The 25,435-nt window shown below is 38.3% G+C and overlaps 1 protein-coding gene across 3 annotated transcripts in view; it reads left to right on the forward strand.

Annotated features, from left to right (window-relative positions):
• The window catches only part of LOC134394813 (teneurin-2), a 626,553-nt gene that overhangs the window by 354,072 nt on the left and 247,046 nt on the right, over nucleotides 1–25,435 (forward strand). For all 3 annotated transcript variants that reach the window (XM_063120558.1, XM_063120559.1, XM_063120560.1), the window contains one exon: nucleotides 12,908–13,146. In XM_063120558.1, coding sequence (XP_062976628.1) covers nucleotides 12,908–13,146 — 239 coding nt within the window. The remainder of the gene's footprint in view (nucleotides 1–12,907; nucleotides 13,147–25,435) is intronic.

Consider the following 25,435-nt stretch of genomic DNA (forward strand, 5'->3'; position numbering starts at 1 on the left):
ACATAAAATGATAAATTAAATAAATAGGACTACTCCCTAACCATTGTAGCATTTGGTTTTGCAAACCCTTGAGAACTATATGGCAGTGTTTTCCGTGGGAGAGTAGGCATATGAAGCTATGTGAATATGTCACTCAGATGCTATTTCACTTCTTTTAATAGTTTATTGTTTTATAGTTTTATTGTTAGATATAAACCTTTATCTTTCATTATTTGCTTGTTATTAGCTTGAAACCGACTTCTTCGAAAAACCCCACATTTTCCACTTCAGTCATGTAGATTTGTCAAATTCCAAAGAACTATTTTTATTGAGGTAAATGTTGAGCAGCCTGATACCTAATATTCAGAATTAGAAAACATAATTTGACACTAAGTAGAGAAACAATTTTCTGTTTAAAGGCTTCAGTGCTTTTGAGAGATTCTTCACGAGAGTTACAGTGATGGTGCTATGCTTTACAGTGCAAGTTTACATCATCGACTTCAATGTATTAAGCTCTTTTGTTATGGTAACCATACATGGGGCCATTTGCAGATGCCTATCAAAGGCATAATGGGTCATAAATTAGGGTTGCCCAAAAGCTATTATAGATTTTCTTTGAAAGGATATTTTTCAAAGATTGCACAATATCCTAATGCCAGTTCTGATGCTGGCCTGGTGTTATTTATATTGGTATGAATTAAGTCTGCATTACTGTAATTAGCAGTGCTTTAGTCTGGAGAGAAAGAAAAAAGTTAAATAGCAAGAGAAATTAGGGCTATTCTTTAGCACTGCAAGAATATTTTTCCATCCATTTCACAGCTAACAATAGTTTGCATATTTTTAAATATTTGCTTTTTACTTCAGTGGATTTCAAACAATTGACAGATACTAACCTCTAGGCTTCCAGGAAACTTATAGGTGAATAAATTTTTATTTATTTATTGCTCTTCAGCCCAAAAGGCTACCGAAGTGGCTTACAAATAATCAGTGAAAGAAAGACAGTCCTTGATCAGTCTAAAAAGTGACAAGGAAACAAGAATAGGAAGGGAAGAGGGAAAATATTATGATTTTTATCAGGTCTAGTGGAATGGTCCTGCTTCCTCCTCTCATTGCCCTCATTACAGCCAGCTGGCAATGACAATTGAGGGAGGAGGAACTTTCATGGATGTGGTCCTCAAGGCTGGTGGAATGGCCCTAATTCCACTCTCAGCTCCCTTTATTGAGAAAGGCATCATAGAATTACAGAGTTGGAAGGGGCCATTTAGGCCGTTGAACTCAGCTCCCTGGTTAGTGCAGGAATCCATTTTAAAGCATCTCTGGCAGATGGCTGAATACCTCCAGCAACGGAGTGCCCAATACTTCCCTAGGCAGTTGGTTCCATTGTTTGACTGCCTGACTGTTAAGATGATTTACCTGATGTGCAACGAAAACCTGCCTTCCTGTAACTTATTTCGTGTCTTGGAAGACAGAGAACAGGTTGTGGCACTGTTTTGCGTGACAACTGTTAGGTACTTGAAAAGTGCTATTCTTTCACCCCTTAGCCTTCTCTTCCCAAGGCTAAACATACCTGGTAACTTCAATCTCTCCCCGTAGGACTTACTTAATAGTCTCTGGATCATCCTTGCTGCCATTCTTTGAACTGATTCCAATTTATCTGAAGATTTCTTAAAGTGTGATGTCCAGAACTGGACATAGTATTTTAGGTGAAGTCCAACTAGCTCAAAGTAAAGTGCAACTATTATTCCCTGAGATTTTGAATCTATTGATGTTACATAACATTGCCTTTGCCATTTTTGCAGCCACATCACATTACTGACCAATTCCAAGATCCTTTTCACATGTGCTACTGTGAAGCCAGGTATCCCCCATCGTACACCTGTGCATTTAATTTCTTTTTCTTCAATTTAGAACTTTCCACTTGCCTCTGTTACATTTCATTCTGTTATTTTCTCCCCAATTTTCAAAACTATCAAAAACATTTTGAATTTGTTTTTGTCTTCTAACGTATTAGCTATCTCACCCAATTTTGTGTCATCTGCAATGCATTGTCTAATGTGTTGTGTAATAGCTAATGCAAGCAAGATCAAAGTAGTGGATTTTTTGCGTGTGCAAGGATAAAAACAGGATTTCTGAAAGTGGTTGAAGCTTTGCGCTAACAAAATGACACCATTGGATGCAACCCTGACATTTATTTTTATTTTTTATTTATTACATTTCTATACCGCCCAATAGCCGGAGCTCTCTGGGCGGTTCACAATAGTTTAATAGTTGCTGTTACTTCTATATTAATCCCCTTTTTAAAAAATCATAACTGTGAGTTGACCTTGGCGTTCCAAGATGAAAGCCAAGCAAAGAAGTTAGAAACCTTGCCTAACATAGTTAAAACCTAGAAACAAAAATACTTAATGTCGTTGTGTTTATAAACATTAGTATCCTTTTCTTGTTGTAATAAAGTTAATGCTTTAAAAATACTTGCCTATTATTTGACAAGATTTGACCAGTGAACTGACCAAATCTTTTTGGAACGATGGCTTCAAATTCTACCCTTAGTCTATGTACATAATGTAAGATGGTGACCAGCTGGCCAGTTTGGCATTGCCACTATGTCTCCCCACTTAAATCCTGATACAATATTTGTGGCCTTTGTATACATGTATTCTTTCACTCATGTTCTGCAGGTTTATTTATTTATTATTTTATTTATTGCATTTTTATACCGCCCAATAGCTGAAGCTCCCTGAGTACATGAGCTCTGTTTTGGGGTGTGAAGCAATGGGCCAGGGATGGAAGACCTCAAGGGTAAAAGAAGCTATCGTGGCTTCTTCCCTGGCTCTATGTGGGCCGCGCACGCTGCATGCATAGCTTCCCTTTGCATAATTACCCGCGATGCAACCCAGGTTGTTGTGTTGTCTGAACCCGGCACGCAGCGTGGAAGGGATGGCTTCGTATCATCCTACAATCCCTCCTGTAAGTTGTAAGAAGCCATCCCTGCTGTGCCACGCACCATAGTGCATAGTGGCTAATTATGCAAATAATGGCTGAGGGTAGAAGCCACGATGGCTTCTTTTACTCCCATGATTCTCCAAGACCCTACCACCATACCATTTCTGGATTAACTGGCTTCCTCGTGGCTTTTATGTGTTAGCCATTTAGCTTTTGAATTGAAGACTATTTAGCGAATGGCATAGCTTACTTGTTGAGAATTTTTTGACAGCCAGGATAGGCATGTCCTTCTGGAGATGTAAACAAGCTTAAGAGTCTGCCCTTTTCTCAGGGGAGGTTATGAGGCTTAACTCATTAATTAACATGAGAAGCTTTGATATTTTTCTCATTCAAAAAAAAAAAGCCCCCACTGAAGGACAACATATTATTAGCATTATTAATACTGTTACTAACAAATGTATGGTATGCTGGGACATCATCGTTGTTTGTCAGAGTGTGAGATGAGGTCACAAGGAGTCTGGCAGCTCATTAAAAAATGATCTTCCTTCTTCAGATGTAGAAGTACTGCTTGAGCTGAAAGAGGATTGTCTGAAGCTTAATATTATGTGCTTAAAACACACAGTGAGACAATACTTCTACTCATAGTAGGGACACATGCATGCATGTTGTCTCATTGAATTAACTTCTAAAATAATTATCAGGACCACTTTTCTTTTATATTATGCTTGTTCATATGTACATATCATTGGCAAAGTCATGGTGGTTTGTGGGATATGGTTGAACTGAAAACACAAAAGTTGGGTGTTTTGTTCACAGCTGGGTGCGAATTCTGGGAGAGCTTGGTTGGGAGCTCCAGGCTGGGGGGGGGGGGAGTTGAACGGGCAGGTGTTTTTTTGGTGGGGTCATATCTAGGGCTCCTGAAAATCCTCCACCTCTGGCTGCATTCCACAGCTTAGCATGAATATTCTGAAGCCTCCAGCCAACTTCCCTCAATATAAACAAATCATTTGGGGGTGGGAGCTCATATTGCACCCAATACCGGGATGAGTGAACTCACCCATGTCTAATCCGTCAGATGCTCACCCCACCATTGTCCATCCCCACTTGTCAGGCTTCCTTTGAGGCTTGGCGAGGCCTGATAAGCTCTCAGTCATCTGCCCTAACTCTGGAAATTACTCATTTCCCCCCATTGTGTAAATGGCAGCTATAAAGGCCCCATTGCGCAACAATGGATGCTCCAGAAATTGTGCATTTCCCCATTGCGTAAATGGTGGGCATAAAGGCCCTCTTAACACAACAGGGGAAAATGAGTATTATTTGGAGCCTCCATTGTGGCACACAATGGAGGCTCCGGATGAGGGTTGTTGGGTTTTGTGGACACTCAGAGAGTGAGTGGGTCCACGAGTGTGCTGTGTGTACCTGACTTGGGGGGGGGGCACAGACAGGAGATTTTATTGAACCCCTGAACTCAATTGTGTGCCCACAACATCCATGAGGCCCTTTGTGGGTAGTTAATCCTTTTTTCCCTATAACATCCTATAGTAAGTTTTGTTATGCTCTAAACTTATCTGCTAACAAATTATGTAACTATCATTGGGCAAAATTTGGGGCAGATCGGACAATGGGGAGGTTAGCTATGCTCCACAACTGACTTTTTGCCCCTATGGGGAAAACGTGCAAAATGGTTTTCCCAACTGGGCAGTCCAGAGGCACAAAATACATATGTTTTCGCCACATGCTGTTCCTCACACTACAGGAGCACCATGTATCCTGTAACATAGATCACATTTAGGTTCTTTCTAACAAGCTAATTCTAGAGTCAAGGTTACCATAATTGTAATATACACGTGAATAAAGGTAAGTGGAAACTTGATTCACATTGCTGTCCACATATAAGAGTAGCTTGTCATGAGGAATACTTCCTCACTGTGGGTTATTTGTGCACAAATGAACCAAGCAATTCAAGCCATGTGTATTGTGTTATGAATTAGAACATCATGTGTCTGGCTTTGCTGATTTTACAAAGCCTGCTGTGTGACAATATATGTATGCCTTCCTTGACAAAAAATAAAACTTTTTGATCACTGATTGAGTAGTGAAGACAATTCCCCTATAGACTTAGGAAAGAATGTTACACAGGAGGGCAAGTGTCAGCATTTCCCCTATTGCCCAAAAAACTGCAAAATTGCTGTAGATGGTAAAGTGGTTTTCTGAAAAGTGTTGCCACTTATGTAACCATATGATGCTACTTCAGCAATTGTATTGTTCCTCTACCTGTTTTAAGATCTGTTCTGAGTACAGGTATGTCCCTCTAGGTTCAGCTTAATGCTTTGACAGAACAAGGCGCCTAAAGGCTGGCACCTGCCTTTTAGTCTTACATGCTACTTTCCTGTCAGGCAGCTTTCAAACACTGTGTTTCTGTGTGTCCAACAGTGTCTGTGTTAAAAGATCCAAGATGGCAGTGACAAGCTATGCTGGAATTTAAGGCACCACATATGACAGTCTGACTTAACACTTGCATTATTATTATTATTTTTAAAAAATAAAGTTGCCTCTAGGGCCTAGTTAGCCACCATTTAAGAAGAAGAAAAATTAGTGGACTGGTATACTAGATTTTAGATAATGTTTGGTAAAAATCTGGTTAATCCTGAAAGGTGTCAGATTGTGCTTGAATAGATATTAAGTGTCATGATGGTATTTATGTGTTGATTTTAAATAAACGTTTCTCTGCCTAATGGCATTTCCTTGGTTACTAAACCATGAACACTTACTTGAATATTGATTATATGCTGCAGGCCAGCAAACCCACTGAAACAGCAATGTGTGTGTATCTGTGTCCATGGGCATATGCTTGTGTGGACAAACGAGATGATTCTCCATATGTTTCTCCTTACAGCATATTTGTGCATATGCTTATCTATCTGGAGATATGCACTCAAAATAGAATTCTGCCCTGTGTAATACTTTAATTACTGAACTCAAAACTGTTTCACACATGACATTTTCCCTTCATCAGTAAAGGAGAAAAACGATACATCTGTAGACCTTACCATAGGTGATGATCTTTCACTGTGCACATATATTTGCATGTCTATTTTATCCTGTATGTACATATTGGGGATCTATTGTCAATGTTGGCTTCCCAATCCATATAAGTGCAACAATATAGACTTGTGTGTACAGTCTTTACTCATTATCTTTTAATTACTACATCCATGTGTAATTGGGAAAGGAAAATGGCACACATCAAGCAACCTCTAGTCTCTATATTGCATATGATAAAGTTTTCAAAAGATCAATTAACTTTTTATTTTGCATTTTAATCTTTTATGAGGGAGTATTTTTAAAATACTTAACCTAATAAAAGTCAAATCACTATGACCTAATAAAAATACATAGAATGCTTTCCATATTTTCCATAACTTTCTTCCTGGCTATGTTCCACTCCTGCTGTGTCACATAACCAGAATACTGTATGGCCCTTTGAAGATGGTGCATTATGAATATTTTCCTTCTGATTTAAATTGCCATGCTCAAACACATTCATGTTTAAGAACTGAGTCACACCATTGGTCCATCTAACCCAGAATTATCAACACTGATTGGCAATGGATCTCCAGGGGGAGATTTTGCTGCCCTACAGGAGACGTCAGGAATTGAACCTGAGACCCTCTGAGCCACATGCTTCCCCCTCCTAAACACTGTGGGGAGGATGAAGGAAGCATTATTATTACTATTATTATTATTACATTTCTATACCACCCAATAGCTGAAGCTCTCTGGGCAGTTCACATAAGATTAAAACAATTAAAAACAATATACAAATTTTTAAAACATAAAAATATATACACAAAAACATACTTCACATGAATAACTCCTGGTTAGCCAGGAGTTTAAGGTCTGTACTAGGCTTAAATGAATATGTACTGTGCATCAGGTCAGCACTGGGAAAAGTCTTTTCTGGGGGGAAAGGAAAGCAATAACAAAAAGATAGAAATAGGATTACATCGAAAAAACAAGAAACATTATCTTCATTGAAATCAGATTCTGCCAATATGTTTCTAAGAGAATAGTAACTTTGCTTCATTGCCTGCCGCTCATTATAAACCTAGACTGTGCTCTTTTGCCTTTTGTTCTAATTATGGTTTTTCCCCTCTGAAATTATTACTTTTTCTAACACAATTGAAAATGTCTTCCATAACACTGCATAATTCTAGACAGAGGAAAATGTGATTAATATGCCGTTAACTACATCTTTGCTGAAATCACCAAGACGTCAATCCTTGCCTCATTTCCACAAAGAAAGGCCGCTGTCCTAGAGAATTACCTCTTCAGCAGCACAAAAGTGCTGTTAGCTCCCCACATATGCTTCTTTGCTTTCTAGACATGAGTCATACTCGGTACGCTTTCTCAGTGTGCTGTTACACGGATTGACTCCTCTTTCCTGTCTTTCATTACAACTGCTAATCTGACATCCTATATTACCGACCTTTCTGTCTGTAGTGCTAAGTATCATATGCTATAGACATTGATTTTTGGAAAAAAAGGAATGGATTAATCTTAATGCCCAAAGAACAGGTATCGTTGTTCCAAGGATTGATACGCTCATAGTGCCTTCTGTTTTGTGAGCTGCCCAGAAAATGTTATTAGGTGGCTTATGTAAATATCATAAATATCAACAAATAATGTGCAAATATTTCCCTTATTTTTGTGCCTCTGCAGTTAGAATCATAGAATTGGAAGGGATTTTGGAGGTCATCTAGTCCAACCCCTTTCTAAATACAGTGCAGTGCATTGTGCAGCTACAGTATCCCTGAAATATAACCACCCAGACTATGCTTAAATATCATGAGAGGAGGAAGGCCCGCCACCTTCCAAAGCAGTCTGTTCCACAGTCAAACACCTTGTACTGTAAAGACATTTCTTCTAATGTTTAGTCAAAATCCGCTCCAGTGCAACTGACACCCGCTGGTTCTAATCCTGCCCTTTGAAGCAACAAAAACAAGTCTAATTCTTCCTTGTTTTTGTACAATCTATTAAATCACTTAATTACTGTCTGTACAGTTGATGACTAGTCGTTGAATATGTGAACTGTCTCTATTGAAAAGCATTGTGTTTGACATGGCATTGGTGGATGTGAAAGTTGTGTCTGTAATGTTATCTCTGTGATGGATCATTTGTGCATCTGAATCATCAGTTGGTATTTGCAAATCATAGTGATGAATATGCATATGTGACTAGTCCATAGTCCTAGGGAACAATCAGCTTAGTACCATTTCTGCATGATGGCCATATATCTCGTAGGGTTTATATGAGTATATATGTGGATTGCTTCCTTTATATTTCCAGAGCGTAACCATGTTAGTCTATTGTACCAAAACCAATATAATCTTGTGGCACCTTAAAGACTAAAAAAAATATTCTGGCATAAACTTTCATGAACTATAGACTAGTTCATCAGATGCGTAGAGTATTATGGGGAGATTATACAGTACATATGGTGTGAGCAGTGAGAGAGGAACAGAGAAGCAGTGTAAACAGTGAGGTCAGAAAGAAATTAAATGCAGAAAGTACTGATGGTGACAATCACTTTATTAATCATTAATACTGATCATTTACATTATATGTGCATGCATGAGTGGAGAGAGTGCATGTTTATATGTTGAATACTAGGGTTTGTTGCAAGCCAAATATAATTTTCCTAGGCATTCCAATAAAATTGGGATATGATATACAATGTATAGGCTGCTTTTTAAGAGAAAGAGTTCAAAGCTTGCAACCATTAAGACACGAATTGTTTTTTAGTTTATTCACACCTCCAGTTTCCCTGTAAATCAGTCGGGTCAAGCACTTCTGACAACATACCTCCCCACAATTGGTTTTCGGAAATGGGGAGATGTGATGAATCCAGCTTCCGCCACCCCTTTCTAAAAATGTTGTTAAACAAAGAAACCGCCATCAAAAATTTGCACTTCTGTATCTCTTTGGTTGACTCTTCCCCCCATGATTCATCTGTTTGCAAGGTACACACCAAAAGCATTAGTAGATGCATGATCAGTTGGGAGCTGCCCAGTCCCCATTGAAATACATTTGTTCTCTGAGCTCTTCCTTTGTCGTCTTATAGAGTTGGCAAAGAGTTAAGACTGAGTTCTGTCATTCTATGGAGCTCTCACCCCCACCTGAAAGCTGTTTTGATAAGATACTCTTAGCGTTGTGTTAAGTAAGTTTTAGTTAGCTAGTTTCATGTTTCATTTTATTTTAAGAGCAATTGACCATTTCTGAACTTGTTTTTGCTTGGTTCTTGAATAAAAATCCTGAATGAGAAACCAGAGTTTATTTAGATTTTTTTTTGCCTAGCCTGAAGGTTGGCCTTATCCATGTTTTGGACAGCTTGGCAAACATGCTAACCTGGTTTTTAAGGAATTTAAGGAAGCGCTGGAAAAGGAAACTATCCTTCTTCATATATAAAAGCCATAAGCCTGGATTCTCACATTTCCGAGTGATGGTTTATCTCTGAGGAATATAGACGAAGGGTGTCTTGCAAACAGTCCTACCTCGCAGGGTTGGAGGTACAGTCACGACATGCATTTTGCAGCTGTTATTACTTAAACAACATTCCCTGTCCATAGTAGCATGCTTTTGGTGATTCACTGGGAATAAAGCAGAGACTGCCTAAAACAATTTTGTACTTGATGCAGGAAAACTAAATATAATGGACAATTTGTGGACCATTAACAGTATCTCCAGATTTGGCACCTGAAGCAGGACATTTCACCACACCTAACAATACGGCTATCCTGGAATAGGGGTGGGTTTCTGCAATAAGAATAAATTATATGGCCTAGTTGTATTTATACAGTCTAATAGATCCTGTGATAGAGTGATAAGTAGTGCAAACTAAAATCCAGCAATAACAAATGGAAATTCTTGGAAAGTTAATATCTACCCAAGGTCAATTGAAGCAATTGGGTGAAATCCAACATTGTGAGAGCTCTGCTCACAATGGAACTTTTCTTTCCTCTCTTCCCACAGTGCCCCCTATCTGCTCTTGAGGGTGTCCAATCCTCCAAAATAGGGGGGCTGCAGCAAGGAGTAGGAATCTGTTCCAGCTAGTGTAAAGCCCATGTTACCATGAATACTAGTAGTCCTGCTCCTTCCCTGCTTTTTTGCCACTCTGAGGGGCTCATGAATAATGCAAATGTGCCTCAGACATTGTGAATCCCCCCTCCGAAATTTGCTTGCAGCATGTCCTGACCCCTCTCTTGTGTGTCCTGATTGGCTCCCTCCTCTCTGGCAGTGACAGCCTAATTGTGCAGCTGCACCCAGGACCAAGCAGGGCTGCCCATCATCCTACTGGCAGAGGGTCTGCCTTGCCTGTTTGGACCAGAGGAAATTAATTTCTATTAAAGCTTGAGCTTTAAACTTTTTCAAACTTTCAAACCTTTTTGCACATCTACACTAGTCAAGCTTCAGTTTAAAACAAAAATGAGCAAAATCGGTCTGGTAGATCTCGAGTAATAAGCCTTACACTACCTGAGATCTTAATGATATAGGGTAGGATACAAATGTTTTAAATAAATAAATAAATATTCTTATATAAGATGACAGATGATGTTCCATTGCCAGACAGACATCATTAGATACAACCTATTGCTAGCTGACAACAACTATTGTATATGTGCAACAGTTTTCTTTTACGCACCAGTACTAATTAGTAAATTGAGAGTGTTCATTTGACTTCAGTATCAGTTAGATCAACAATTATGTGTTACTGTATTTAATTCCAAGAATAAATACATGTTGTTGATTGGAAGTTAGCTGACTATGCAGAGAATGGTGCAAAGTTTTGGGTTTTTTTTTATTGTAGACATTGTACTTTATAAACCATCTTGATCTTGGCAGATTGGAGAGAAATTGTTTATAAGGGTGGAGGAAAATAGGAAGTTACATCATATCAATCTAGCCATTTCTCCATTTAGCCCAGTATTGCTTACTCTGAGGGCAGCAGCTTTCCAGGGTCTCAGAAGGAGGTCTTTCACATCACTGCTGTCTTTTCTTTTAACTGGGGTTGCATGAACTATGGTCAATCTATGAGTCCATCTATGAAACCCTTGACAAAGGCTTAGTTAGCAACTGCTGAAATCAATTCCATCGGCTTTCTTTAAAAATCCATACAGGACTTAAGATGAAATAACATGTTACCTGATAAAGAAATCTGAAAAGCCCACCTGAAGCCCCTTACTCCAATGTGAATAAAAGTACAAAAGCATGCACACTTCTGGCCCTGGCCCCCACCTTCGTGCCTCCTCATGGAAAATAATAAAGTTGCAGTCTTCACTTGAGGCTCCAAGGTTGTCCTAAACCCTTTGCCCCACACCCGATAGCAGAACGTATCAGAGAAAGATGACCTTGGAGCCAGAAGCAAGTCCCATCTCTTCTAGACACAGAGGTACCTCCAAGCCTTATCAACAAGACCCCCACCCCAATGGGCACTGAGGAGTATCTCACAGCTGGCTGGAGACATCCTTGCTCAACCTCGGCACGGGTCTTATCAAAAGCACAAGAAGTTACATACGAGGGAGGCAGTTGCCATAACATGAAACCCTGTTTTTCGTAGAAGGATATTATAGAGCTGGAAAAAGTGCAGAAATGGACAACTAAAATGATTAAGGGGCTGGAGCATCTTCCCTATGAGGGAAGGTTACATCAACTGGGATTGTTTAGTTTGGAAAAAAGGAGACTAAGGGGAGACATGCTAGAGGTGTACAAAATTATTCATGCTATGGAGAATGTGGATAGAGAGACATTTTTCTCCCTCTCTCAAAATACTAGAACCCGGGGTCATCCCATGAAGCTCATTGGTGGGAGATCCAGAACAAATAAAAAGAAGTACTTCTTCACACAGCGCATAGTTAAATTATGGAACTCACTACCACAAGATGTAGTGATGGCCACCAATTTGGATGGCTTTAAAAGGGGTTGGGTAAATTTCTGGAGGCAAAGGCTATCAATGGCTACTAGCCCTGATGGTTGTATGCTATCTCCAGTTTTTGAGGCAGTAAGCCTGTGTGCACTAGTTGCTGGGGAACATGGGTGGGAGGGTGCTGTTGCACCATGTTCTGCTTGTTCATCCCTGGCTGATGGCTGGTTGGCCTCTGTGTGAACAGAGTGCTGGACTGGATGGACCCTTGGTCTGATCCAGCATGGCACTTCTGATGTTCTTAATTCTCACTCATTTCTTCTGTAAAGATAGCTATGACCTATTCTTTCTAATTCAACTTTTTGTAATTTTGAGATTTAATTATTCAAGTGTGTTATACAGGTGGATGCTTTTGGACAATTTTCATGCCCTGTAAATGGTGAATAATCTGTTTCTTGATTGGGTGGATCATTGATAACCCATTACACTGATTTTACAGAGGTTGGGCTTGCTTTTTATATACATATACTCCATATGGCTTCCAGTAGCCTTCTTGGTATAATTAGTCTTAATGAACTACCAGTGTCCCATGGGAAACCCAAACTGTGATTGAGAGCAACTTCCTAACTATACAATTTGTCCAAGTTTGATTTTCAGCAGCATATAGATTATGTGCTTTCAGTTGCTGTTTTGTATTTGTCACTCTCTTCCTCTGGAAATTTGCCAGAGCTGAAGCCTGAGTGTATTTCAGATCAAGATCTTTTTGTTCGGGCTGGCATTTAGTAATTAGATAAGGAAGAAAGCAGTGATTTTTATTACAGCGTCTATCTTTAATCTCCTAGTATGAGAATCTGTTTCAAAACAGTACAAAAAGAACTGGATTGATTTGAAAATTTGTATATTTCCTTCAAACAATTCTCAGACATTATCCTACAAGCATCATGAGCAAAATAAAGCTTCCTTTTCTCTTTACATCTTTTGACACTAGCATATTTTATATTCCGAATGCTGAGTTACTGTCCTGTCCTGCATTTGTTAACAAAAGTCAATTTGTCTGCATTTCAGGCATTTTTTGTTCAAGACATCTTCTGGAACAACTCCTCTGTTCAGTAGTTCTTCCCCTGGATACCCTTTGACCTCAGGAACAGTTTACACACCGCCTCCCAGACTGTTACCTAGAAATACTTTCTCCAGAAATGCATTCAAGCTGAAAAAGCCTTCCAAGTACTGTAGCTGGAAATGCGCTGCTTTATCAGCTATTGCTGCTGCAATCTTGCTTGCCATACTGCTCGCCTATTTCATAGGTAAGTCTATGTTTTAACTAATCATACATGAAACGTTTCACCTCACCCTACTGTGCTACTCATCATGCACTTTTTTCCAACTATATCAAGAACTACAATGTTAACAAGTACATTGTTTCCAAAATCCTTTTCTCAGAGTATTGGGTGGTAGAGGCAGTGTTGCAGGGAAAAGAGTACATTGCTTAAAGGTGTTAGGGATTTTATATCTAATGTACTTTTAAGTAGATAGTTTACATTTGCTTTTTAATTTGTTTTCGTTAAGCTTCCTTGATAGGTTGGGCTATCCGATACTTCATAGTAAAAACCCTGAGGCTGGCCACATTTTTATTGTTTTGGAATTACAACACAGGTGTTGCATCCATCACATACCCTAATTTCATCAGTTCTATACATCGAAAATAGTCTAGCGAAGAAAAACAACAACCTTGTGGTAAGTGAAAACTGGTTGCGTGGATACTGAGTATACAAAAGGTTTCCATGGACAAAGTTGCATTCCTTTTCCTGTGAGTCCAAATTAAGTTTTGCCCACTTCACATGGATATTCAAAGTGAGTTAGAATACAGCCACCATTTCTTTGTTACAGTATTTCTTTGTTCTCCACACAATAACTGGCACTTTTCAGATAAACTCAGAATACATAAAGCCTCTCTTTTACTTTTGTTCTTATTCCATCATGTCATGCGCTGTGGCACTGATTTAGTGGCTCCATACTCCTTCATTGTTAGATTGCTTGTTGTCTTTATTTCAGAATCAGCTTGTTCCTTGTACTATTGTCTGGTCCTGGTATTGATCGTTCTTTTAAAGTGTCCTCAGATGTTAAGTCTACTATATCAAGACAATCTGGCAGTCAATGGGCTTTTCCACCTCCACCATAATTTTAATGACAGCCATAAATTTGCAAATTCTATAGCTTCCTTTGGTTCTAGCAATTTTCATTCTGTGATTACATAGAAGGAACACTGTTCCAGTTATTAGAGATGTGCAAATGCTAGTTAGAGTGCTTGCAGCAAGCTCTACATACCTATGCAATTTGCTTCTGACACAGTTTATTTAGGAAAAGGTAGAGAAGTGAGTCCAAAATAGATTTCATTTGTGCCAAGATTTTTGTGGGGCAAATAAAAGACAGAAGACTCAGAATAGGGAATGCCATTTCTCTATAGAGAATAGCAATAGAGAATGTTCCATAAATAGAACTGTGAATGTAGCAGTGCAATCTGTATCCCACTTCTAGTTTAAGCTGCAATCCTATATATATTTACCATTACAAAGCCCCACTGAATATAGTGGGACTTATTTCTAAGTAAACATGTATAGGATTGCACTGCTCATCTTTCTTACCTGGCAGACAAGCCCAGGCATTAACATCTGTGAGTATTTATTAACTTGGACACCAAAGAACGATGAGTAAAATGGTCAAAAGCAGGTCTCTACCTGGTCAGTGGCTGGATGGGAGCTTATTAGGATTCCATATAAACTGCTCTGAACTTTCTGAAGGAGAGTGCAATAGACATGTAATGAACAAATGTTTTGAATTCTGCTAGTTTTTATTGAGACTAACTTTCAAAAAATTATTGTTTCCAGTTGTTAATTTAAAATATGAACATTTATTACTTAGCAAAATGATACTAATTTAAATCTTTAACCTGTCTGCTTCTGGAAGCTAATAAAAATGCTTGTAAATATTATCTGCAGCTGTGAAAGGCACCAACACAGAAGCATATTTTATCAGTTCCATATGTTGAGGTAACTGGCCCTCAGTAATATAGTAAATATTTCTCAATGTTTTTTAAACTCTGCCTTCTATAAAGAGAAATGCACTTATATGCAATGTATATTCAAGCCTTCAGTAAATGAGCTGTGCTCTTGAATCATGAATTTTAGCAAAATTCAACATTTAATTACCATATTTTATTACTATATTAGATAGAAGTATAATATTAGAGGGGGGAGAAACTGTGTCCTGATTTGCACATAACACTAACCCATAGTTTATTTAACCCATTTTCATTTTCCTTATCCAGGGTTTGTCTGGCAGATAATGGAGGAAACCGTGCTTTGCTTTTTCAATACCTGGTTTTATTTGTTTTCCCCTCCTTCACCTGCTCCCTCTCTGAATCCCACATCACTGTAGCATAGTGAAACCTTCCATAAGCAATGCTCAGTCCTGGACTCGCATGTAACAACAACCCATGGTTTAAACACAACCCAACAACAATCATGAGTTCTCTTTCGGGGTTGTTTGTGGTTTGTTAGCACAGCTGTGTTCCCACAACATGACAACCCATACCATAGGTTAGTGCTGTATGTGAACCTAGCCATGTAAAATTAGCTACCCCAAAGCACAAATATGATGTGCATGGTAATGTTTCAAATTATATGGAATACAATGTGTTGTATTATCTTTAAGATTCTATATAGGCTTGTTTATGCACCCAATTAAAGCTTCTACAGGAGCACTTCTTTTCTTAGAGGCATGGAAATGTTGGATAGTTCAGTTGGCTCTGTTCCATATTTCAGCTTTCTCTGAAGCATACATCATAGATTATTGTGTCTTAGCAAATTGCCATTATACACAAACACAGGGAGGAAAACAATACAATTTAGAACTCTACTAACAGGCCATTAAGAGTTGAATAATTTCCTATACAGCCTTTAAACTTTATGGCACGTATTTGTAGAGCATTGACAAGAAATTCAGATGTTCTAAAAGATACATACTTCTCAACATCAGACAATAGGAAACAAACCTTAACGAGGGGTGGCCATCCCTTCAACAATCTTAACAGTGGATGGATATATTTGGTTGTAAGATCGTTATAAATAGAGCATTCTAGCAGTATGTGAATAGTATCTTCAGTTGACACCCAATTGCAACCACATACTCCATCCTTCTGAAGCAATATTACTAGACAAATACTAACTTTTCAGGTTGGAGAAAATTAAATACAAGAATACAAGATTAAAAAGTTGTGTCTCAGGTCATGGAAAAAAGAAGATGCAAAAGTATTAAAGCTTTGAAGATGTAACCTGTTTATGGGAAACATTTTTTGTTTTTGTTTTACCATTTCAATACCTGCTGTGTGTTAATTTCTCCACTTGTGCGTGCCCCTTCATTTGCAGTCAGCTTGAATTTGTGCCTCTTTTACATATGCACTCAGAAAGCAAGCGTATGGATTCAGGAAAAAAATCTTTATGGGTTTTCCCAGTGTGACTACATTTGTCGATCCTGATAACATCATGACATTTTTATGTTGTCACATTGTGTTTCAGTAAGCATCAGCACATTGTGTCAAAACCTTGTCACCACTTTGTCATGATATTTCAGAAAACCTCAAACCGATATATAACAAAATCCACTGTGCTGCTTGTAAATGTTATGGTTGCAGTTTAGCCCATTTAAAATCAGGCCTCTGTAAAATGGTGGGGTCAAGTAGCAAACCCAGGAAGAATATAATCAGTGTTACTCTCAGTCATTAGAATAAAGTAAATGCCACATGTCCTGCTGTTGTCCTATCTTTCCACTTCATAGCTAGAGCAGAAATTTGTCAGTTAAATTATTTTTTAGTTCTCTACTTTCATGCCAAACTTAAAAAACTCAAAAGTCACCTTGTCATTTTTTCACTGCAGTAATTCTTGCCAAATGTAAAATGTAACATTTTAAGTGTTCTTCTAAACTACTCTGACTTCTGTCAATCTGACTCTGAGCTTGAGAAAGCATCAGGCCATCAACACGTCAGTATGTTAAAAGCGTGGTAATTTTGGGTACTTAGGGTTTCCTTTGGAAACAATAGAAGTATTATTTTCTAGGAAAGCTAAAAGCCTGCCATGTATTTAAAGTTGTTCTACTTGAAAATTGATATGTTGAGACTCATGCTGATGAGTTTTAGAGTGCTGGGACTATTTTATCGCCTTCCATCATGTGAAATAGACCTGGGTTTAGGAAAATAAAAGGGAAGTGACAGAAGGATATGGTGAAGATGAGGTGCTTATATAACAGCCATAGTATGTGTATAGAATAGGAAGAATACTTGTAGCTGATTCAGTTTTAAGTTTGACTGTAAATGCCGATGAGATTATTACATATTTTCATACTTCATCTTAGTGTATAAATATAATTTGTAAAAAAATATGCTTAGACTCCCTCCTATAAATTAGTTAAATTTAAGATTGCTTCATAGTGGTCTATATTTTTGCTCAAGGAGGCATATTTACCATGGAGTCATCCACACTTTGCCCATTTCTACAATCTAGGATACTAGCACAGTAGCTTATAAGACCGAGCATCAGACTCTCAGAATTGTGTTGTTCCTGTAACTGGAATTTGGCCACATATTGTTAAGTATATGAAAGAAATACTTGCTTAGTCATTAAAATTGTGTGTGTATGGCTATCTCAGGGTTAAACAGAGAAAGTCTATCTGTGGGCAATTACCTTGAGATAGAGGCTGTTCTGGGAACCTTGCCAAGATTCTAAGTTAGCCTCATCACAGCTGTATGTAATGTAGATAAGAATTGTGTAGATCTGTATATAGTTTCTCACTTGTGTAAAATGGAACTGATCACTGCTTACAGATCACTGCTCTATGATCACTGCTCTCTGTGTATGCCTCAGTGTGCTGATCTGAACTGATCTGAATTGGACTGCACAGAAGCCTGAAGGAAATAAACCAGCTCTGCTGTGTAAGACCTGCGTGATGTGTGTTTGTTTCTGAGCACAAACAGAGTTCCAGAGAGAGAAAAGTTCTGGCACAATAACCCAACAAAGGTTATGGGCCCAGCCCAGCCTAACCCAGGCAAGTCTACGCCAGCCTAACCCAGGCAGAAGAACCAGAACTTGGTGGGAACGGTGCAGTATCAGAACCAGAACCAGGAGTCTGCTAAAACAGAAAACTGTTGATGAAGGAAGACATCAAGCTAAAGCCAGTGCTGCAAAGTGAGGAAGAATCTCAGTCGGCTGACTCTGAGGAGGACTCTGAGCAGGAGGACGGTGAGATACAAATTCCTAAAGCAGAGGAAATGGCAGGAGCTAATATGTCTGGTTTGCATCAATTGTTGGAAAAGCTGAATGACTCTAACTATGCATTATGGTCTTACAAAATGCAAATGTATCTGATTCAGGCTGAACTGTGGTATGTAGTCACAGAGGATCCACCAGATAGAGCAGATCCACAGAATGCTAAATGGTTTAAGGACGATGCAAAAGCAATGGCAGTTATTGCATTAGCTGTGGAAGACTCTCAAATTTCCTTCATTCAGTTTTTGAATACATCAAAAGAGTGCTGGAATGCGCTACAAGCTGTATATCAAAGAGAAACAGCGGGCAGTAAAGTAATTCTAACCCGGAAGCTGTATGGAATGAAGCTGAAACCAGGGGAGTCTATGTCAAACCATTTGAAAAGCATGAGAGAAATCTTCAATCAACTCAGGGCACGAGGGATGGAGTTTACAACTATACACCAAGTCTATGTGATTTTGTCAAGTCTTGATTCATCGTACGACGCGGTTGTCACCATGATGGAAAGTCAAGAGGAGAAAAATTTAACCCTCGAGTATGTAGCTGGAAAACTACTGGAAACCTATGAAAGAAGACAAGCTTCAAAACAACAGAGTTTTAAACATCCTGTGGCTGAATTTCAACAAAGCCATAAATCTTCTGATGTGGTGGCTGCATTAAAGGCAAGGAAATGCTTTAATTGTGGTTCCACGGAACATTTACGGCGGGATTGCAACAACAAGAAGAAAAAGCAGTCAACAGCAAAGTGGAGAGAAGAGAACAACATGAATGAAGCTGAATCAACAAAGAAGTGTCTTCTAGCAAGAGTCAAAGAGACAATGAATCCTTGGTTTTTGGACTCTGGGGCTTCAATAAGTATGGCAAAAGACAAACTTTCATTTGTAACCTTGGAAACTTCTACTTCAGAGCAAAAGTGTGTTACCCTTGCAAATGGAACAAAAATCCAGATTTGTGGTGTGGGTAATGTATATTTTGATTGTCTGGGAGTTGAACTACAAAGTGTTTTATATGTACCAGAATTGGAAACAAACCTTCTAAGTGTGTTTCAGTTAACAGAAATGGGGTATGAGGTTTGTTTTACTGAAGAAAATTGTACTATAAAACAGGGAAACAAGGTGTGTGTGCAGGGAATAATGAAAGATTCTTTGTATGTGATTAATACTTGTACAGAAAATGAAGTTGTAGCCAGCAAAGTCACAACAAAAACAATAGCCAATTGCAAACCACACCAAGAGTGTATCCATTTAACTCATAAAAGGTTTGGTCATGCTAACTATAAAATAATTTCTAAGATTCCAGAATTGTGTGAAGGGGTGAAAATCAAACCATGTTCTAACTATGTAGAATGTAATGTATGCAGTGAAACCAAGTGTCATAAGTCAAACATTCCAAAACATAGTGAGAGAACAACAAAAAGAATTTTTGAATTAATACATGCAGATCTTGCAGGTCCTTTTGAGACAAGTCAAGGAGGAAACAGATTTTTCTTGTCTATTGTTGATGATTACAGTAGATTTGGATTTGTGTATGTGTTAAAACAGAAGAGTGAAACTTTTGGAAAGTTCAAAGCGTTTGTTAAGTGGAGTAAAAATAGATTTAAAGAACCTATAGCTAATCTAAGAACGGACCGGGGAGGTGAATTTCTTAGCAACCAATTTAAAAAATTCCTCAGTGATGAGGGTATACAACATGACCTTACTGCTCCATATTCACCATTTCAAAATGGAGTTGCAGAAAGGAAAAACAGAACCTTGCAGAACATGTTAAGAGCTCTATTGAAAGAGTCAGGATTGTCTAATCTGTTCTGGGCAGAAGCTTTGTCCACCTCAAATTATTTGTTAAACAGGCTTTATCACTCTGTACATGAAAAAACCCCATATGAAATGTTTTACAAAAGAAAACCTAGAGTGTCACATATAAGGGTTTTTGGAAGTAAATGTTTTGCTCATGTTCAGAAAGAAAACAGACCAGGAAAGCTAGCTCAAAGAGGTTTGGAATGTAAACTGTTGGGATATGATACACAAACAAAAGGCTATCGTTTGTGGTCTCCATATCACAAAAGTGTAATTGTGAGCAGAGATGTAGTTTTTCATGAACAAATGCAGGAAACAAAACAGTATGTAAGTTTACCTATAGAACAGAAAGCTGTAGAAACAGAAGAAATTCCTGAACAATCTCAGCAAGAGAGGGAGGGGGAAGAAACTGTAAAGGAGGAAACTATGCCTGTAACTATGCCAAGACGATCAGAAAGGGAACGCAAAGCTCCAATTCGTTACTCAGATGAATACCAAAGCAAACAGGTTTCTCATAGAGCTTTACTAATAGCCTATGAACCTACTTCATTTGAGGAAATTCAGGAAATGGAACCTACAGAAGCTCAGGGCTGGCATGAAGCAATGTCAGAGGAAATCAGAGCAATGGAAAAAAATGAAACGTGGGAGCTAGTACCTTTACCTGAAGGTCGTAAAGCCATTACCTGTAAATGGGTATTCAAAGTAAAACAAAATGAGAAAGGACAGGTGGAACGTTCAATGGTAAAACACAAAGAGATGTTTTAAAGCTGGGTCTCAGATTGTAACACAATTTAAACAACATGCGCAAGAGGAGGACTGTTAAGTATATGAAAGAAATACTTGCTTAGTCATTAAAATTGTGTGTGTATGGCTATCTCAGGGTTAAACAGAGAAAGTCTATCTGTGGGCAATTACCTTGAGATAGAGGCTGTTCTGGGAACCTTGCCAAGATTCTAAGTTAGCCTCATCACAGCTGTATGTAATGTAGATAAGAATTGTGTAGATCTGTATATAGTTTCTCACTTGTGTAAAATGGAACTGATCACTGCTTACAGATCACTGCTCTATGATCACTGCTCTCTGTGTATGCCTCAGTGTGCTGATCTGAACTGATCTGAATTGGACTGCACAGAAGCCTGAAGGAAATAAACCAGCTCTGCTGTGTAAGACCTGCGTGATGTGTGTTTGTTTCTGAGCACAAACAGAGTTCCAGAGAGAGAAAAGTTCTGGCACAATAACCCAACACATATCTCATGATTAGTTCAGCTTCTGCCACTGGCACAGTATGTGGGGTTGTTCACACAACACAACAGTCCACCTGGTCTGGCACATGCAAGCACCATTTTGAATATCCATCCTCTGTTCAGGGGTTGTCGTGTTGTGCAAACCTTGTATTTTGTATTCATGTTTTGAAATTGTTGGTTGTTTTTATGCTTTTCATGGTTTTAATTTTTGCGAACTTCCCAGAGAGCTTTGGCTATTGGGCAGTATAAAAATGTAATATAGTAAATAAATAAAAATAAATAAATAGTGAGTGTTGTTTATGCAAGGGTTAAAAAAACCACCTCACATGTAAGGGGTTGTTTAACCCTCACATAACCCAAGCAAGTATGACATGACAACCCCAGAATGGGAATTGTATATTTAATGTGGCGCCCTCAGGCACCACAGCTCGACAAGCTGCGGCATGTCATCTCAGTCCAGTGTATGAGTGCTATGCAAGGCCAAATAACCCAGATATAGAAGCAGGACAAGGCCAGCCATGTTCAGTATTCTAAGAGGTACTTGAATTGGCACATTTTTACATAACTTAGGTTTTTATAGTAATTTTCATGGCAAATAGGGCACAGATGCTTAGTACCAGGCCCTTTACCTAACACAATAAGCTGTTTTTGTTTTTCCAAGTGTGACAGAAGATGGATTATGGCATTGCCTAATATATTTGGTCTTCAACTGGGAATTGAGACCCACTGTTGGGCTGCAACCTGACATAAGGTGGGTTGCAAATATACTGTACAAATATATGGTTAAAAATTAAGAAATGGGTTAAAGAGTGGATCGAGGGAAAGTTTGAAGGCTATTGGCCTACATACACCTAATTGTATTAATGTTCCTAATGAGCCAGAATGCCTGTGCAGTTTTGTTGTTTTTGCTGTTGTACTTTAAAGAGGGGTTTACATTCCAGTCATTAACAGTACTAGAAAATGGACATAACTAAACAATGATGCAGAAGTTGGTGTATAATCCATAGTACTGCTGCCCCATCCAGAAATTTAAGTAAATTAACCTTCAGAATCCACTAGACAATTCCTGTTGAGTAATAAGACAAAGGAATCGTACAAATTAGACTACAGTCTATATGATTTTTACATCCAATAATGACTTAAAATACTATTTTCTACTTCATCTAACATTTTCTGATTATTTGGCCCAGTTTCAATCACCAATTGCACAAATATGGGCAAGTGGGTATTGGGATTCTAACCCAATCTGGTAAACCTTTAATTTCTCCCACTTTGTCCTTAGTAGTTACGGGGGGGAAGTTAAGCACAGGTCACTAACAATTGTCATAATATAAATTTAAGCTAGGCTGCTGTTGGTATTTTACTGAGTTTTATTGTTTGTACCCCAGTTTGGGATTATTTTATAATGAGAAACAGGTTTAAAAACCTTAATTAAATAAATATTGAGCCACAATTTGACAGGATGAAGGCTACAATATCTAGAGAAGTAGAATTTAAGAGAACTAACCCAACCTTAGCTCTCCCTCTATAGAAGGAACTGGTATCCAGTTTTAATGTGGCTCTCCCCTATGCCATGTCTGTTGTAACAAAATAACATAAAAATTTAGTAGATAACCTTTGACAGCCTTGTCCTTTCTTTTAGAATCCAAGCTTGCAATATTCTATCATATAATTCTTAATGGCAAACTGGCACAAGACATTAATAGTTAATTTTCAGAAATAATCCTATCACCCCATCTTTATCAAGGAAAATGCTGTCTTTCCTTTCTGGTCTTGATGTAGGACAATGATTCTTTTGATTTCCTAGCCCAAAAGAAGGCTTAGGTCAATTTTAATATATAATATATAATTTTAACTCATTTAAACAAGGCTTTGGCACGAGCAGGGGTTAGATATGTAAACTCGCATCTGCACAAGCCCCACATGCACAACAGCCTCACCATGGGTTAAATGATCCACAGTAGGCTGTTTTGTAGTGCAAACCAGATCATTGACTCTTAGAGCTCTATAACATCTGCCATAAAGGCTTGTTTTCCATTACATTTGCAGGGTGCTATGGTTGCACAAGGAGTAGAGCTTATTACTTGAGGTTATTTTTAGTCCCTAAATACAGGTATGGGAGGCTTCAATGTTCTTTCCTCAATTATTCTGGAAGAAAGATTTAATGGCATTGCATATGCAAGTCATGTATGACCATGTGGCAGTGAAGAGCTGAATTACTATTAATTTAATTTTTGTGAACCGCCCAGAGAGCTTCGGCTATTGGGCGGTATAAAAGTGTAATAAATAAATAAATAAATAAATACTATTGCATAAAGTTTACAAAATTGAAACCCGATTTGTCTTTTGATTGTTCCATTCCCAGAAGGTTATTAGAGTGGCCATGGCCTTCCTTGTGATGGATACACAATTTCTGTAACTGAATGAGTTTCAAAGTTTGAACTCCAAGCTATAAACATTGGCTTTTCATTTATGTATTTTATTTAATTATTACATTTATATCCTGCCTTTTTTCCTCCAAGGAGGCATACATAATCCTCCTCCTCTCCATGTTATCCTCACAACAACAACCGTGTCACGTAAGTTGGGCTGAGAGCCTGTGACTGGCCCAAAGTCGCCCAGTGGGTGTCCATGGCCGAGTGGGGACTAGAATCTGGATCTCCTGACTCCCAGTCCAACACCTTAGCCGCGACACCACACATTGTTTTAATTAGGTTTCTGTTTTAATCTTGCTATTGTTAGCTACCCTGAGTGCCATCTTTTGAAGGAAAAGTGGAATATAAATCAAATTATAAAATTAATATTGTTTACTTTTACAATAATAAATATTCTATTCTAAGACTGCAATCATACACCCACATATCTGGCAACAAGTCCCATTGAATACAATGGCGGTTACTTCTGAGTAGACATACATAGTATTGCACTTTAAGTTGGCTTTCTTGTATTGTTGAGGGTTATTCTCTTTGTATGGATTCTTATTTGCTTTGGAATTTTAAGGTCTATGGACTACTAATAAACTTGTATATCTGTAAACAAACTCTGAACAAAAGACATAGTTTTGGGATAACAACTTTGATGTACATGTATTTTGTGATCCATTTTCGAATCATGAATTCCTTGTTTGAAAGACGTTAATTAATGTTTGCAGTTTATCATTTGTTAGGTAATCTAGAGTTCATTCAGGATCTGGAACATGTTTTGCTAGAAATATTTGAAGGGTATGCAAATGCTAAAACAATAAGGAATATCTAGATCTGCAAAAACTGGATAACTACATCTTTGTAGCTGGAAAAAACTTGCTTTTGGCTGGCTGCCACCTTTGGCATCTGTATTACAAGGACTGCAATTGGATTTAGTTGAAGGTCAAGGTGAATGAGCCAATTAAAGAGTAAATCTAAGAATTCTTTGGCACTGCCTGTTGGTTAAGATAAGAGAAAGAGCTAGCAAAGCTGAAATAGTGACCTTATTCATCACATTGTTTTCCTTCCAGTTCTCTCTCTCTCTCTCTCTCTCTCACACACACACACACACACACTTATATATTCTTTCCAACGGCTAAGGTTTAATTTGTTTTTAGTTCACAAATGTCAGGTGTTTGTCACCTGGCATTTTCTTTTAGCCAATAATTTTATGGTGGAGCCTTGAGATTCTGAAAGATCTTGAAAACGTCAGCTTGCAAGATCTTTAAAATGATATTCCTCTCAATTTTTGCCAGTCTTGGAGATAACAGGCTGGTTTGCACATCACACTAAAGCAAGCGTAGGGGACATTTTCAGCCTGAGGGCCGAATTCCAACTTGGGAAAGATGCTGGAGTGGGGGTGGGGTGCCTTCCAACTGTGGATGGGTCCAAAGGCAAAGTAGGTGGACGCAAAATGTGCTTATTGCCAATTTTAAGGCCATTCAGATGTAAGCAGGGCAAGACTGCTGCATATTTAGTCTCAAGCTTTTAAAGCTCAACTAAAAACTTTTCTTTTTCCTAAAGCTTTTAAAACTTGATGTTGTGCAGACTTCTACTGTTACTTTCTACTGTTAGTTTTACCCTACCCTGTGCCTGCTTACCCTACCCTGTACCTGTTTGCATTCTCTTCCCCTCCTTATTGTTTTACTATGATTTTATTAGATTGTAAGCCTATGCGGCAGGGTCTTGCTATTTACTGTTTTACTCTGTACAGCACCATGTACATTGATGGTGCTATATAAATAAATAAATAATAATAATAATAATAATAATAATA

The sequence above is a fragment of the Elgaria multicarinata genome, chromosome 3 (genome assembly GCF_023053635.1).
Source record: "Elgaria multicarinata webbii isolate HBS135686 ecotype San Diego chromosome 3, rElgMul1.1.pri, whole genome shotgun sequence".
NCBI lineage: Eukaryota > Metazoa > Chordata > Lepidosauria > Squamata > Anguidae > Elgaria > Elgaria multicarinata.